At 43.4% G+C, this 14,234-nt stretch overlaps 1 protein-coding gene across 1 annotated transcript in view; it reads left to right on the forward strand.

The window, feature by feature from the left end:
* Window positions 1–1,309: 1,309 nt before the first annotated feature.
* Window positions 1,310–14,234, forward strand: part of lef1 (lymphoid enhancer-binding factor 1) — a 61,583-nt gene continuing 48,658 nt past the window's right edge. The window contains 4 exon segments of the mRNA XM_080760021.1: window positions 1,310–2,256; window positions 2,259–2,299; window positions 4,079–4,139; window positions 5,865–5,992. Of these exon segments, the coding sequence (XP_080616147.1) occupies window positions 2,100–2,256; window positions 2,259–2,299; window positions 4,079–4,139; window positions 5,865–5,992 (387 nt within the window). The 5' untranslated portion in view covers window positions 1,310–2,099.

Below are 14,234 nucleotides of genomic sequence, written 5' to 3' on the forward strand. Positions count from 1 at the left end.
CCGCTCCACACTCATACCAAATTTAGTCATACAAAGGCGAGGGAGGGCGAGGAGGGGGGGAGCCGGGGATGAAAGAGCCAGCCGCCAGAAGATCAAAGGAAGCCGCGGCTCCGCCCGCTTAACCCCACCTCCGTGCTTTATAAAGATCTGCCTCCCGAACCCAAGTTATTCTCACGCAATCTCTCTGCAGCCAGAGCCACAGAAACACACAAACACACTGCTTCGTGTTTTTCTTATTCCCCACTTTTTTATTTTCTTTTGTTTCTTTTTCTTTTCTCATGAAACATGTCCGACTCTTCAAGGGGAAACGTTCCCTTCCTTGCTTATTTTCGTGTCCTGTTGCAAAGCAAAACACAACTTAAATATTGTGAATGTCTAACGTAGCTTATTTTGTTTTTATACGATCAAAATATATTTCGTTTCATATGCATTCTGGTGATGGATTTGATGCTTGCGTTAGTACCTACTTTACCCTACTTAAAATTAAAAAATATGGTTATTGGTCAAATAAAATTAAAAATATTCTCACATTTCGTTTCATGATAGGAAATATAGATAGACGGGAAAACATTGGCTTAATTTCAATACTGATGTGGCTAATTAGGACAGCACTGCAGCAGCCAACAGACCCCCCCCCCCCCCCCCCCCCACACACACACACAATCTCCATCCAAGCAATATTGATGCATGGTTTTTATAGGCCCATAATTAGCTCATATGTTGGCAATGCAAATAAATAGAGTATTAATTTTGACAGTTTTGTGCCACTAGCCTATATGTGCGGTGAGCCTTTTTCCGTGCCAATGCGTCCTTTTTTTCTCGGTCAATAAAAAAATCGTCAAGCGAATCTATATTAAATTCCACCGAATTAACGTCTGTCTTTTCCTAATATTGTTTTTACATCACGCAGTGTGTGCGTCTCCTTCAACCCCTTCTCCCCGTCTACTGTGAGCGATGTATAAATCTGCAGTCTCTCTCAGGAGTGTCAATCGGTGTAGTGTCAATCAGAGTCTGGATCCCTTTCATCTCTCACCCATCCCATCCACAGTCACAGAGAGAGAGAGAGAGAGAGAGAGAGACAGAGAGAGAGAGAGAGAGATGGGGGGGGGGGGGGTGATAGGAAGAGAGAGAGAGAGAGGGGGGGGGGGCTGATAGGAAGAGAGAGAGAGAGAGAGAGAGAGAGAGAGAGAGAGGGAGAGAGAGAGAGAGAGAGAGAGAGACTGAGAGAGAGAGAGAATGAGAGACTGAGAGAGAGGGCAGAGCTACATTACCAACACACACACACAGTTACATTACTTTCTTGGAGCAGTGCTCCAGTTCGGAAGTCGGTGTTCTATCCTCGTCATTCTTTGGTTTTATGACTTCTTTTGATTCGGCTTCTTTCAATCCGAGGATGTATTTTATGTGCAGGCCTATTAACAGATCAATGCGTAGCCTGTTGTTTACGTGGTAGGTAGCGGTGTTATACTACTTAGCTGTGGCTGTGTGACATTTCCCATCACAGTTAGCCTACCTTCTTTAAACCCAGAAGTTGTTTTTTGACTTTTTTTTCCTTCTTCTTTAAACCCCGTACTTTACTCAAGGACATTAAATCCAAGAGGACCACTGGCACGAGGAAATACGCACGTCTCACCTTTCTTCAAATACTTTATCTTTCACCCACTGGAGCGTTCTCTCATCATAGTCACGTGAAAACGAACTGATGTGATTTTGACTGTGTTTATTTATCTAAAGTGCCGCTGTTTGAAGCGTGCAATCAGGCCAACAACAACTCTTCCTAAACGACAGCATCTCCGGTTTTTGGTCCTGTTTTAGGTTCACTTCTTTGACATTTCACTGCCTCTAGGCTACTTGCGAGAGACTCCTGTTGCTTTTTGGCCAACAAAAACAACCAGCAGCGTGTGTTTGCACGCCGCTCTCCTCTCCTCCTCTGCACGCCACGCTTCAAGCCTTCAACTGAGAGGTGTTGCTGAGGCAGCCTGCTTGGCTTGCTTGCAGGACGTTTTCCGGTGTTGTCGGGGGATTTCTCTAACTGTTTTGACGTGTTCGTTGTCGCACTCCGTTTGGACAGTGCGGGTTGTTGTCGTCAGTAAATCAAGATGCCACAGCTATCGGGCGGCGGTGGCGACCCGGAGCTCTGCGCTACGGACGAGATGATCCCCTTCAAAGACGAGGGAGACCCGCAGAAAGAACAGATTTTCGCCGAGCTCAGTCATTCCGAGGAGGAGGGCGACTTGGCCGATATCAAGTCGTCTTTAGTAACGAGTCGGAGACAAGTCCAAACAGCAACAGTCATGATGTAAGTAGTATAGGCTAGACTATTATTATTGGGAGGGGAGTTTTAGGTAGCCTACTGATGAGAGGCTGAGCTAGGCAGACCCGGGGTTCATCACTGCACCTCCAGCAATTAAGATGTAGCATATAATCTAAGACTTTTAATGGCAAAATACACCATAGTCACCCCATTTATTTGTGCTGGACATTCGTGTGTTTGTGTGTGTGTGTGTGTGTGTGTGTGTGTGTGTGTGTGTGTGTGTGTGTGTGTGCGTGCGTGTGTGAGTGTGAGTGTGTCAGAGACAATTTATGTCAGGGACATTTTGACCAAATGGGCCTGTAAGATATGCGTATGCAGCGTAACAGACAGTGTATCATAGACAGTCCTAATCAGATGTAAACACAGGCTTGTGAGTAATAAAGCCATGAGGCCTAAATCTGCTTTAAAAACATGTTGATTCATTTTGGTATAAAAGCCCTAAGGATGTCAGCAATGCAAATTGTCTAATCGAATTCAAATAATTTTGGTTGGATGTGTTTAGGCTACTTACACCATTAGGCCTATTATTATTATTATTAGGCCTATTCGTGATTCATGATGTTGAAAAATCATACTGGATAAGCCTAATCATAATTTAAATAATTCCTATAGTTGTGGTTGCCTTGGGAATATGGAGCAATGAGGGAAATTAAGATTTGGATTTAATAAGATGAATAAAATGCTCTGAGATAGATTGTATGTGTTGCGTTCATAAAAAAATCATATAAATATGAAGAGTTCTGCATTCTGCTTTTAGGAATCCTAAATGCTTCCTAAACGACTCATACTGACCCAGCATGGTTGACTTGACTAATGATGCTGCTTCCAAACTCTGAGCCAATGCAAACTGTAAAATTCCACACATCTTTTGAGTCCAATTTCTTTCTTTCTTTTCATCATCTCTGCGCATGCCTCCATTAAAATCAATACACTCAAAGGCTGGAGCTCAGAAATAAAGAACAAACTTCTCTATCATTCCAACAGTTGGAGCTGGAGTAAAAAAATATATTTTCTGTCTGTTCCGAGGGGTAATGGAATTTCAGTGCATCTTGCCTTGGACGTACACTAACAAATGTCACGGTGGCTCCTGGGACGGAGGCTGGATGTTAATTGGGAATCCAGTGAAGTTGCCAGGCCCAGCGTGAAGCCAGCCTGAGGGGTGTGAACTCCAATGCAGGAGGTCCTCTTAACCAATTCCAACTCAAGACGAGAAAGACATTTGAGAAATAGATGTGCTGGTGATCTCTAAAGTGAGGCAAATTTTGTCGCAACGCAGGAAAACCCTCTGTTGATTTCATTCTGAGGAAGTGAAAATTGTCAAAAATGTAGCTACACTTCCATTTGGACCATTTTTATTTAATTATTTTGAATTTGATTATTTATCTTCACAAGTTCCTTCTTTCCCAGAGCCTGAGCTTATTTGTGTTTTGTTTTGGATGTGAAACAGGGACATTGGTAATAAGGGTGGACATGAGATAGTAGTGAAAACAAGTTAATTTGTTGAACATAAAATCATAAAGAAGTGGTTCAAGAGTTGATGCAGAGTCTTGCAGACTGCTCCATCACCCATCCAACAGGCAACGTTGTCAGTATGTTTGTGTGCATGAATGCATGCTTTCGTTTGTTTCTTCTTTGTGACAAGCAGAACGGATAGAGCATTGGGTCTAGGCAGCAGGGTCTGACATGTGTTTATATATACTGTATATATTTTGTATGAAAGTTTTCCATATCAATTAATTTGTTTTATATCTGTTCCCCTCATAGGGAGTTAGACAAATATCCCATGACTCGTATCATGAAAAACACAGAGAGCATCCAGATGATGGTAAGTGAAACGCTCTTCATCAGCCCACAAGCATATCTTATTAAAACAATTCACCAGTAATTTGCCAGGGGGGGGGGGGGGGGGGGGGTGAGCAATGCTCTCCTTTTTAGCACAGTATTTTCTTTTCCTCCCATTATTGATTGGACACCTGAGAGATTGTATGAAACTTTGAGAGGAAAACCACAAAAGGGAGACCCATACTAACCAGATGTAATACTTTATTGTGTTTTTTTGTGACATGAGTTCTTAACCACTATATACCATCACAGGACACCAAGAGAAAGACAACATTAACATGATCAGTCACACACTTGTATCATTTTTATCTGATTCTCTGTTTCTGCTGCTTTGAAATATGATTTTAGTCTAGTCAAGACATGCTGCAAACCCTCATAGACACTCCTACCTGCTACCTACCTCATATTCTGGTATTCTCTATGGTGGGGGCCAAAAAACCTGTAGAGTAAGATGATAGAGGACTTTTCTAGTTAATGATATAAATATTGCATTTATTAGCATCGTTATAGTTGATGTGGACTTTTTGTGTAATGATAAAATCATATTGAGTCTTGGGGTGGGAGTCTAAAACGACATCTGGTACCAGACTTTGTTATTGTTGTTATCAAATTGACCTACAATACCCTGAAATAGGCACATGCAGTGTTGCCGCAACTCAGCTGAGTTCATTGGTCTCTTGTCTGTCCCATATATTGTCACCTGGTTGGCTGCAAGCCTTGACAAGGAGTATGTGCCTCCTCTCTGTTCCTCCTTCCACAAATCCTGAGAATGGCGACAACCCTCCCCCTGCAAACCAAACACTAGCCCTCTCCTACTAGGTCGACTCCACATTGCCATTTGTCTACACACACACTCCACTGCCCTGGCCCTGTCTTATTATTACCCCAGCATGCGTCGGCCAGCCACCAAGCAGTGATGTGAGTGTGTGGTGTTGCATTTGGGCTGTGATGTATTGTGGGGCCTCTTTTATGAAAAAGGTTCCTCCTCTCCTGGGTCAAAGGCAGTAGAGGAACAGTTGGGGCGTCTCCCTTGTTTTGACACAGTCTGTATGTTGGTCTAATTGGTGCTAATTGGCACAGAGGGGCTCCATTGTTCCGTGTATAATACGACCCTCCTCTCCGAGACCGGAATAAAAGAGCACAAACAAAAGGCTGTGGCAACACAGGAGCATGGGGTCAAAGCGATCGACAGCGATATCATTTGTCGTGGCACACACACACACACACATACACACACGCAGCTGGACTTCGTGTTACGGGGGCCACATTAATGTGAAAACAAACTGAACAATGTGTAGGCCTATATCTCATTCTGAATTGTTGTATATATTTATTAAAATTTGACACTTTATTTAAAACTCCAATTGACAGAATTGAGGCGAGTTCTAATGTTGGCGTGAATAAAATGTATATGTGTATGGGTAGGGAAAGTAACATGCTGACCACAGTAGATAAAATGGTAGCGATAATAAATTATCAAATCAATTGTAGTTAATTGATTTATGCAGTTGGAAACAAGTCCCCAGTACTTTGTTGTGTTATCCTTTTAGCGCAAATGTTTGACCCATGCTATTTCTCTCCAATAAAGTCAATCAATCAATAGATATTCACACAGACGTATCTAGTCTAGCTATTAATGTATTGTTTAATGGCAGTTGTAGTACATACTGTATAGCTGACATGTGTCTTGTTCTTCTGCCGTTCTCAGTGAAGCACGCGGACATGTACAATAAAGGCCATCCATACTCAGGCTACCCAGGTTACATCATGATGACCAACATGAGCAATGACTCCTATATGAACAACGGTTCCCTGTCGCCGCCCATGCCCAGAACGGTCAGTATCAACTCTTGATTTTGCAATGCATAAAAGAGTTTTATATTATATAAATACATCAATGCTTTTCACTTACAATGTATACTATATATTTTAATGAACCATGAAGTGTATAAGAAACTCCATAAAATCATGACGATGAACAGATAAACACACAGATTTCAAAGCCGAGTCGAATCGAACCAAAACCAAACGGATCATCAAAAAGGCTCGATTGATCAGACATGCAGTCATGATCGCTCAAGAGAGTGAGATGGACATGTTATGTTAGCAGTGGTTCTGTTTTCGGCGTAAATAATCAGCCAAATCTAATATCGACTTCCCTGTGATGGAATTAAAACACTTGCGATTCATAATTGGCAATAAAAAGTAGTCATGTGAGTATTCAATGTATTAGTCTATTTATTTTTTATTTTTTGTATTAAAATGAATTTATAGTGTTGCTGGATTAACGTGTCTGACGACAAAAGCCACAAGTATTGAGTCTTTATAGTTCTAATTGAGATAGAGATATTTTATTCAAGTAAGTTATTTAACTTATATATTTCTGTCAAGCCATTACCTTTGGTTTGTATTGTCAATGTCTAGGTTTTATTGGTGCAGTTTTCAGTTTTCATCTAAGGTGGATATAGGTTTTGTTGTTGCAATTCATGGGTTTTTTTGAGGGATTTTGTGATTTGGGTTTAGCTTTTGTCTGATATACATTATAATGATTAGGTTATGAGTGTTTTTGCCACGCAAACCTCTCCTCGTGATTTATACCGGATATACATACTTATACATCCTCGGGCCTTTTTAGTTTCATGTGTGACTGTTGTGTTGCAATAATGGTGCAATACTTGGTCACATAGGCTACACGAGCACTGTTGTGCTCCGTCCCCTTGGCAACCATACGTGCCTCTTGGTAACTGAATGCCAACCATACTTTCCAGTAGATTAGCATCAGTCATATTATTTCTCATCTTGTTAAAACCTTAAGTGATGCATGTCTACATGGGCCCAAGTAAGCCCTACCAATTTGCCCAGCATGGCTGAGTTAAGGTCTTAAAGGCAACATCACTCATATCTGCCTGGGCAGAAAGAGTTGGAAGAACCTGTGTGTTGTTTTACTCCATGTCTCAGTGACTGTATTGATTTCAGGAGCTATTGCGAGGGGGGGCTCCTTACTACTTCCTGTGTGTGTCCCGTTTGCAATCTCTTTCCCCAGCGAGACACAAAATGTAGGGCATGCTAGCAGCTGTCTGCTTCAGTGTAAAGTCTCATCAACTTAGGCTATGATAGTGTGGAGACTGTGGATAATTCCCTAGATGATGGTGTATGTTTTCCTATATGTGTGAGTTGGTTTTGTCAGGATGAATGCAAAGTTTGATTGCTGTGAATACTTTAATAATTACTATTATTACAACAAGTTTTTAGAAACGGGAGGGGGCGCACATAGGATTTTCAATCATGTACATTTTACAACTCGATCGATGAATGAATAATGTTAAATTATTGCTCTTGCTACATTGCTCCATTGCTCTCCTCTTTGCTGTTATTGTAGAAGAGGGAAAGTACTGTATATGGACACGGGTGGTTTAGACTTGGGCTGATGACCTCATGATTTACCATTTCGTGTTTACAAATAAATCTAACAGTTTATGAAACTGTGGATACAATGTCTTGTAACTTATTCTAATCATTAATGGCCTGTTGTCTGGCACGTTCCACTACATATTCTATCATAGCGACTGACAAACTTTGAAAGACCTATATGAAGACCGTCTGACTGTGTTGAGGAAATTACCCCTCAACGCAGATGAATTAGTCCAAGCCAAGTCAGGCCTGCTCGCTCCCTGCCAAAACCCTTTAAAGACTTACTTTCATTTCATTCACTCTGGCTGCTTTTTATTTGCCCCAATTTTCCTCACCCCCCCCCCCCCCCCAACACCCCCCACCCCTCGCCCTGTCTTCAATAAAACGGTAGTCATTTTATATACGTTTCTCTCACTTAACCAATAAAGAGAGAGAGAGAGAGACAGGGCAGATGAGGAATCATACAAACACATGCGCGTACCCCCCCCCCCCCCCCCCCCCCCCCCACACACACACACACACACACAGTCTTTCTCCACACTCAGGTCTTTCTCAGTACATGCCAACTCTCTCACTCATTGCTCTGCTCTCTCCTCTCCTCCTCCTCTGTTCTTCTCTCTCTGCTGCCGCTGGCCACCGCAGCCAGCCAGCCAGTCAGCCACAGTATCTGCGGGCCTGGGATCGGTTTTCAACCCGAGATCAAAGGCACATTTTCTCTTTCATTCTCTTCCACCCGCCCCCCCCCCCCCATCCCCAACCTCCCACTCCCAACCCCAACCCCAGCAGTTTAGATTGATTTCCATTGACCATGACATTCCTCCACACTGTCCGCCCAGTCATGATGGCGATGGTGCTGTCGGGAGTTGCTGATTGTCAGCAGATTTTTTTTCCTTTTTTAAGGTGGTCTCAGAAGTGTTGGTTTGAAGAAACGGCCCCTTTGTATAACCCAACATTTTACATTTAGGGCACGGACCCAGATGTAAGTGTTCATTTGGGTCCCTTATGGTCCATTCTTACACTCCCAGAGTTAAATGAACACCTGAGAATTTTACTGTGTGAGAGCCGCAGTGACAACATCTGTGATCGGCACAAAGATCATGTATAAGATAAACATATGCTGCACAATAATTATTCATCATTGTGTGTGTGTGTGTGTGTGTGTGTGTGTGTGTGTGTGTGTGTGTGTGTGTGTGTGTGTGTGTGTGTGTGTGTGTGTGTGTGTGTGTGTGTGTGTGCGGCGTGCGAGTGTGTGCGTATGTGTGTGTGTGTGTGCGCGCGCGCGTGTGTGTGATACAGAATATTATGTGTTCTCAACTTGGAGGTGCTTCCATATTTCATTTTTATGTTTCAGAGAGACTGGATAATCTTTATGCTATCCCAGCGAGTCGTCCATTACACACAAAAGGAGAGCTGTAGTTAATTGTGAGCAGTTGAGAGAGTTAACGGTATTCCGTCCCCGACTGCTGCGGTTTCTTCACATAAAGTAACCACATGAAAGGAGCTCTGGCTTCGCTTGCCATTCAGGACTGGCGCCCATTTAACCAATTGGAAATTGAAGAGATTATGGTACTTGTTCGGTGTGGATTAACCTTGTTGTTCTAACTGTCTCTTTTTCATCTGTTTTGGGCAAGGCCCCCTCCCGTGTGTGTGTGTGTGTGTGTGTGTGTGTGTGTGTGTGTGTGTGTGTGTGTGTGTGTGTGTGTGTGTGTGTGTGTGTGTGTGCGTGTGTGCGTGTGTGCATGTGTGCGTGCGACCGTGCGTGCGTGTGTGTGTACCCAGTACCACAGTGGGGGCATGTGAGGATTTGCAGTGGCATATTGGATTATTTAAAGGGACTTGTCCGTGTGTGATGGCTCATATTTCCTCCTGTCGGAGCCTTAGGGGCTGGCTGGGGAATACAGAACTCCTCAGAAAGGAGACCTGGAGTCACTCTCTGGCCTCAGACTTTGTGAAGATGGCCCATGAAGTAAAATCTTCAGTGTTGATTTAATAAGACTTAAAATGGACACACACTGGGCACTGAAATCTTCGTACATTTGGATATTATGTCCTAGCAGTTTGATCTGGAGAACATAATTACTTTGTAGACATGTTCTGGTATTCTGTGGGAGCAGAAGGTAATGGCTGAAAGGACTGTGGGTTTGGCTTTATGTAGCTTTTTTGAAGTACTTAAAAATCAAGTTGGTCTTGCAAACCTCAAGCTATTAAAAACATCACCTCACCAAACATTTAACTATACACAGGTATGTTTGACCTGAAATCACTGCAACCGTGCATATACAGTCAGCCAAGCCAACAGTTTGAATAAAGGGTAGTATTGTGTACTGTACTACGATAACAGAGAAAATGTATTTCTTCTAAGTCTTTCTTTCAGTCCGTGTCTTTATTGTTTGTTACGGTCCATGGCTGCCTGATTCATACTTTCCATGTCAAGATCACTATTGTTCTGTAAGTACAGTGAACGAGAACGGCATTGCAGTCTCTTTGAGAGGCACATGGAAGACTGCTGAGTTGATGGACAACAATATAGAGATGAAGAAAATTGTTTTAGTGCCCCCCCCCCCCCCCCCCCCCCCGCCACATTCACTCTTCTTGTCCCATTTCTCCCTTCGGGCCTTCAGTAGCAGTTCCTCATGGCATGAGAGACCCTGGGGGTGGGGGGAGGACATAGTACTCTTCCTTTGATGTAGCGGGAACGTGACGGATCTAGCTAGCCGGCGTCTTCGCAGCGTGGAATCACTAACCCGGGCTTACCTAACAGGATTTGCCAGGGACTGCTCCCGTGTCCCCGTTACCCCAAACCCCCATCTTCCTCAGAGTGCCATGTGTTGTCCTTAAACTCATGCCCTTCTTAGCCCCTTACTACCTTCAGTCAAAGTTACACTGTGCAAGATGAACACTACATTTTCCAGCAGCCCTCTGTTCCCCACCATGGTGTTCTAGGTGCACGGCAACATGAGGCCATGCTGACTGAAACACAGGAATGCATGTGTCATTTTGCTCTCAGAACAGCTGGCCTGACTCCATACAACCACATTTTAGTTAGAGACAATATATATGCATTTTGCTTTTTAAAGAAAAATATTGCTTATTTCCTTTCCATAGTAGGCTATAGTGTTTTAGGGCCACATCTGGAAAATTGGAGCAATGACCTTATTTTATCACTCTCCAGCCACAAACCACCATTATTTTCCCTCAGTCAAGCAAGCAGTACGCCTATCACAGAATCAAACTGTCATCTGCTGTGCAGGTCTGACAAACAGCAGGTCTGACAAACAGCAAAGCGCGTGACCGCGTGTGCATATGTGAGTATGAGGGAGGCGTGAGGGACCCCACACACACAGAAGGAACAGTTGTGCATCCTTGGGGTCCCTTTGAAGCACCGCCGGGCCTCAATGCTTTTATAAACAATGCCATTAACACCAAGCTGGCTTCTTAGTCCTTTTATTGTAACGTACAGTGATGCTGGTTGACACATTTACTCCATATGCTCGGCACTAATGATTCCATGTGGTTGCAATCGCCTTATCAATGTCTTTCATCTGTCTAAATGGAGCTTGGCCCAATGATTCACAACCCTGCCTACGCTGAAAAAGACCAGCTTGTTTCTGTGTAAGATAAGAACACGAAAAATAAGGAGACCGATAGAGGCGTATGATTTTGGGATGGGACTGTTTCAGTTAGTTTTTGCGCTACTGTGTGTGTGTGTGTGTGTGTGTGTGTGTGTGTGTGTGTCTGTGTCTGTGTCTGTGTCTGTGTCTGTGTCTGTGTCTGTGCCTGTGACTGTGTGTGTTTGCACACGTGTTGTGTGTTTGATGAAGCTTTGTCTCAGTGTTTTCACTATAGCTTAAAGGAATGTAATGCCTGACGGTATGCCCTGTGGCTTCCCTCAATTATTGGAGAACTGTTGTTCATGCTTTCACAGTGAATGAAGAATATAACTTTTGATGTTCTCTTTATCACTAAACTCACCAAAAGAACCTGTTCCTGTTTTGGACAATGCTTAAAGGAGCCCTTCACCCATTTCCAACCTTATGTTCATATAATTGGTCTTTACTAATACTCAATTTCTGTTCACCAATGACATCATCAATGGAGATAATATAGAAACTATAGCCTTTCCCTTCCTGGAAAGTTAGCATGCTGAAATAGAAGCCAGTGTTCTTTCATTAATACATTTGATTTGTTTGTTTGAGTTCGAAATCTTGTCTGAAATGTACAAGCCTGCCTACCGATGATGTCACTGGCAGGTTTGTGAACTGTCCACATGCCTCATGAGACAGACCAAAATGACAGAAATGCTACCATCTTCTAATGAGGACAAATTATATGAACTATATATATTAGATGGGCTGAAAATGGGTGAAGTGGTCCTTTTAAATTGGCATATTGCACAAAAGATTAGATTTAATCTGAATTCTGAACATACAGTAGGCCTATGTATTATGTACGTATGTACTATATAACACTTTATACCAAATTAAGGTGATGGTTAATAATTTGAATTTGTCCTGCTACATGATTCCAGCTTCATGTCTTGCCAGGATTGCAGCTGGCTTGCATTTTGCAGTATGGAATACAACTTGATGAAATGAAGATGGGGTGGCAATAATACATTGAGAGATACTACGTAAACGTAAAACGTGTTGTTTTATGGATGTGTTATACATTTACTCAAAATCGAGCTCTCCGTTCAAAGCGGAGAACAGAAACCAAATTTCTAACAAACGCCATTGTAGGCTGGAGAAACATGCCGTTTTTGTTCATTGTGAGTGCAATGACCCTTTTTAATCGGAGGGGCTGTCTTCCATGGAGCCAGCCAGGCTGTCGTACCCCAGACCACAGCACCTGCTGACGGGGCTTCACTCCTCACCACCCTGCCTGCTGCTGATCTCTAGAGGTCGAGCTGAGGGCTGCGCCGAGGTTGTCCCTTGGCATCTATTTATTTTTTTAAATATATATGGGTGGGGGTTTAGGGGGACAGGCCATGGCCCTCTCTATCTTTATTATTTGAGTGACATTAGTAGGAAATAGGAATGCTGTGCGACATTCTAGGCGATGCACAGAAGAGAAGGCTCTGGTAGGACTCATTCCAAGGCCAGGATGAGGCATGTGTGAACCGCTACATTATATACTCTGAACACACGGTTAGCTCCCTGTGCTTTCGTTGTAGTGGTGTGGGTGTGGGCTTCCCATTAAGGAGTGAGGCTGCGGAGGTCTGTGCCCAGGCTGGAGGAGTGGCAACAGCAACAGTGCATGCGTGTGTGTGCGGTTTTATTTTGTCTCCCCTGTCGCGCAGTTGTCGACAAACTCCCTTGTTGTTGTGGCTACGTGTCCTCAGAGGGGATTGTGTGGGTGAAAACTTCTGACTCTCTCTCAGCATGGCTTCCATTGAAGCCTCTCTGTGGGAGCTTGGAGAAAGAGAGCCCAACTCTTACAACGCCATGCACCGATAAGGCCCTGTTTGAATCACGGCATCCAAGGAAAGCACTCTTCATTTCATTCTTTCACCATATTATTGTAAATATGAAATGGAGGCTTTGGATAAAGCTGTTTTGAAGGCAAAACATTTTTAGTTGTACAGTGTGCTTTGCAGAAAGTAATCTTCTCTTAATTTATCTAATTAACTCTTCAAAAGGCTTAATTGAATCTTGATTCTACTCCGCCGCTGAAAGCCGATCACAGTACCTCGCTGTTCCCACTACCGGTCATAAAAGTACATTTTTTCTTACTTTTTTCTCCCCCCGTTTTTAAAGGAAAAATAAAATAGAATGGACTCATTGAATGCCTTTCTGTCAGCCAGTAGGTCATTCTATACAGAATCCAGCAGTGTTCCAGGCAGTAAACCTCAGTAAAAGGGGGAACAATAGGACCACAGGGGTGATACATGGGTGTTAATCCTGCTGGCTGTGTGTCCAAACTTCAGAGAGAGGCAGGCTGAAACAGCCCTGACTTTGTCCTTCTACTGGACGAACAGCCTATGATGATCAATAGCAGCTCTGTTGTATGAAGTTGGTCAGTATTCTCTCTCTCTCTCTCTCTCTCTCTCTCTCTCTCTCTCTCTCTCTCTCTCTCTCTCTCTCTCTCTCTCTCTCTCTCTCTCTCTCATTTCTTTCTCTTGCTCTGTCTCTCTGAAATGTCTTTCTTCATATTTTTCAGAAGCTCATTATTTCTGTGCATGCTGCTGTGGGTGTGTGAGAGAGTGCTAAAGAGGCTCAAACATGCTATGTGTATCTGACAGCGCTGAAATATTAATGGTCCCTAGTGCAGAAGGTTGGTATAGGGCCCGCATAGCTGCAGTACAAAGGGCTGCCTCCTCGCCACCAGGCGTTATTAGCCGAGCGGTTAAATGAATAGATGGAAGTGGGCTCTGTGCACTTTTCCCTCATTGTGCTTTTCTACTTCTGTGCCTTTCTGCAGCAAACATCTAACTGTTCACTCCTTTAACAATCTGTAACGCATACATTGACTGGGCATCACACACGTGCGTGCGCGCACATGACACGCACGGTCATGTGCACACGTACACACAGCAGTCTGCTAAGCTGTCTGTGGGCGGATAGGGAGGCGGGGTTTGCTATCAATTCATTTTGTGTGGTCTCAGCCATAAAAACACCCCGTTCTTTTTGAATGCGAAAAAAAGCCTGTCTTTAATTTTTTGGGAAAC

The sequence above is a fragment of the Protomyctophum bolini genome (genome assembly GCF_963924005.1).
Source record: "Protomyctophum bolini genome assembly, chromosome: 3".
Taxonomy (NCBI): Eukaryota; Metazoa; Chordata; class Actinopteri; order Myctophiformes; family Myctophidae; genus Protomyctophum; species Protomyctophum bolini.